Consider the following 2939-nt stretch of genomic DNA (forward strand, 5'->3'; position numbering starts at 1 on the left):
AAAAAAAAAAAAAACAAGGGCGAAAAAAAAGAAAGACACTCGCCGTTGAGAAACAAACTGAAGGAGTCGTCGTGGAACTCCACGGACAACCGAAAAGTGGCACTACTTGGTTGGAAGTAATCACCGATGACATCGTTACGGCCGGCGGCGGCAAAATAAAAAGCTCGCGGAGAGCAGATTATGGGGATGAATTGATTGGACCCATTGCCAAGCATGCACTGCCGGGCCACGAAGGTGCGGCGAAGGAGGTTCATATCGACATAAAAGCAGGTTATGAAGCGTTCTTGAAACGTTGCGTCGATGACGGCATCAAGATTTGGTCCGAGGCCTGCGTGCCGCCCGCGTACCTCGGGCCGCTCCCGGACAACACGCGCTACGTGCTCATCCTGCGGGACCCGCGCGCCGTTGTCGTCAGCTGGGCTCATTACAAAAACAAAGGACTCGTGAAAGGGAACGTCACCGAGAGCTACGTCACTAAAACGGTGCCGCAGTGCGCCGCGATCGTGTCGCTCCGCTACTACTGGCACGACGAGTTGCTCCGGCGGACGAACCCGAGCCTGATTCTGTTCTACGAGGATCTCGTCGCGAACCCCGTCGACGAGTACTACCGGCTCGCGTCGTTCCTCGACGTCAACCTCGAGCCCGACGTCATGTTCGGCGTCGTCGACCAGACGTCGGCCGCGTCCATGAGGAAGGACGAGGAGCACCACCTGCTCCCGGGCCCGAACAGAGCCTCATCGGACAAAGCGAAGGTGCGGTCCGCGACGCCCGACGCGTTCCGCGAGGAACTTTCGGCCCGAGCCTGGGCCAATATTACGGCGGCGATGGCGCCGCTCCTCCACCCGGCGCTGCGGATGAAGTGGCTCTACAACGACCTCGATGTGAAGTTCCTGGGGCTCAAGGAGCACCAACGACGCCACTAGGACGCCGGCCGCTGCCTCCCCTTCGACGACGCGTTCGACGCGGCGCTCCCCGCGCGGTCGCTCCGCGTCGAGCTCGGCCATGTTACTAAGTCATTGTTACCGTAAAAACTTTGCCGCTCCAGAGGCGAGTTGGTCGATTTTGACTTTGCCGGTGATTCGCCGCCGGCGAGTTTGCCGGCGCGCCGGTTTTCCGGCGGCCGAGGCCGCCCCGGCGTCCGGCGTACGACGCGGCGCGCGGTCAGCGCGGAAACTACTGGAATGAGCGCTGCTTCATTGGCCTGGATACTACGGCGCTTCGCCGTTCCTTCTTGCAGACGGCTGGTTTGTATTGGGGGCGTAGGCCCCCGAGCGCGGCGCGCGACGACGGCTCCGCCTGCGGGCGCGGGCCTGAGCCGGGAGTCGAAAAGGTGTGGCTGGACACAAGGCCGGTTTCGAGGCGAGACTCGCGAACGCACTCATCATCTGCTCTCCTACGCGCGCTCCTGCTTCACACGCCCCCATCCTCACAGCGCCGCCCCGCGTCCCGTCATGGTGTCCCCTAACCCCCTCTCCTCGAACGTCGTGCGAAAAATTGAGCGCTCGCGACGGGTTTCGTCTTAAAACGGGCGACCCCGGGCGGCGGGCGAGTCAAACGGCTCCGCTACGTCTTCGAGTCCTCGGTGCACGCCGAGCGCATCCATGCCCGGCCTCCCACCTCGCGGCCCGCCGGCGGCGTGGTCCGCGGCGGGTACCCGGAGCGTGGCGCCGTCGATGGCGGCCTCCGGGTCCAAGGGGCCGAACGCGCCGGCTCCCGGCCGTCGGCGGACGTGCCTAACGGTCTTCACCCCCTGATTCGCGCGCCTCGTCCGTCGATCGTCGCCGCGGAACCGCGTCGATGCCCCCGCAGGCACGATAAAGATTCAACCATGCACGTCATCGTCCGCGTGCTCTTGCTGGCGCTCGCCCTCGGCACCGCGGCGCAAGGAAACAAAGACAATCCTGGAGGATATGTCGTGGAACTCCACGGACAACCGAAAAGTGGCACTACTTGGTTGGAAGTAATCACCGATGACATCGTTACGGCCGGCGGCGGCAAAATAGAAAGCTCGCGGAGAGCAGATTATGGGGATGAATTGATTGGACCCATTGGTAAGCATTCAATGCCGGGCGCCAAAGGTGTGGCGAAGGAGGTTGGTGTCGACATAAAATCAAGTTATGAAGCGTTCTTGAAACGTTGCGTCGATGACGGCATCAAGATTTGGTCCGAGGCCTGCGTGCCGCCCGCGTACCTCGGGCCGCTCCCGGACAACACGCGCTACGTGCTCATCCTGCGGGACCCGCGCGCCGTTGTCGTCAGCTGGGCTCATTACAAAAACAAAGGACTTGTGAAAGGGAAAGCCTCCGAGGACTACGTCACTAAAACGGTGCCGCAGGTCGCCGCGGTCACGTCGGTCCGCTACTACTGGCACGACGAGTTGCTCCGGCGGACGCACCCGAGCCTGATTCTGTTCTACGAGGATCTCGTCGCAAACCCCGTCGACGAGTACTACCGGCTCGCGTCGTTCCTCGACGTCAACCTCGAGCCCGACGTCATGTTCGGCGTCGTCGACCAGACGTCGGCCGCGTCCATGAGGAAGGACGAGAAGCACAACCTGCTCCCGGGCCCGAACAGAGCCAACTCGGACAGAGCGAAGGTGCGGTCCGCGACGCCCGACGCGTTCCGCGAGGAACTTTCGGCCCGAGCCTGGGCCAACGTGACGGCGGCGATGGCGCCGCTCCTCCACCCGGCGCTGCGGATGAAGTGGCTCTACAACGACCTCGATGTGAAGTTCCTGGGGCTCAAGGAGCACCAACGACGCCACTAGGACGCCGGCCGCTGCCTCCCCTTCGACGACGCGTTCGACGCGGCGCTCCCCGCGCGGTCGCTCCGCGTCGAGCTCGGCCATGTTACTAAGTCATTGTTACCGTAAAAACTTTGCCGCTCCAGAGGCGAGTTGGTCGATTTTGACTTGCCGGTGATTCGCCGCCGGCGAGTTG

General features: G+C 62.8%; 2 protein-coding genes across 2 annotated transcripts in view; one reads left to right on the forward strand and one right to left on the reverse strand.

Moving 5' to 3' along the window:
• Positions 1–270: 270 nt before the first annotated feature.
• Positions 271–923, forward strand: AURANDRAFT_68952 (hypothetical protein; the record flags this gene model as incomplete). Its single annotated transcript, XM_009044689.1, has 1 exon — positions 271–923. A coding segment is annotated over one exon (653 nt), but the record flags the coding sequence as incomplete, so codon positions are not given.
• Positions 924–1738: 815 nt separating this feature from the next.
• The window catches only part of AURANDRAFT_72860 (hypothetical protein), a gene marked incomplete at both ends in the record, with an annotated part of 4174 nt that continues 2973 nt past the window's right edge, over positions 1739–2939 (reverse strand). The window contains one exon of the mRNA XM_009044691.1: positions 1739–2554. Within this exon, the coding sequence (XP_009042939.1) occupies positions 2449–2554 (106 nt within the window). The remainder of the gene's footprint in view (positions 2555–2939) is intronic.

Source organism: Aureococcus anophagefferens, assembly GCF_000186865.1.
Source record: "Aureococcus anophagefferens unplaced genomic scaffold AURANscaffold_694, whole genome shotgun sequence".
In the NCBI taxonomy this organism is placed as follows: Eukaryota; class Pelagophyceae; order Pelagomonadales; family Pelagomonadaceae; genus Aureococcus; species Aureococcus anophagefferens.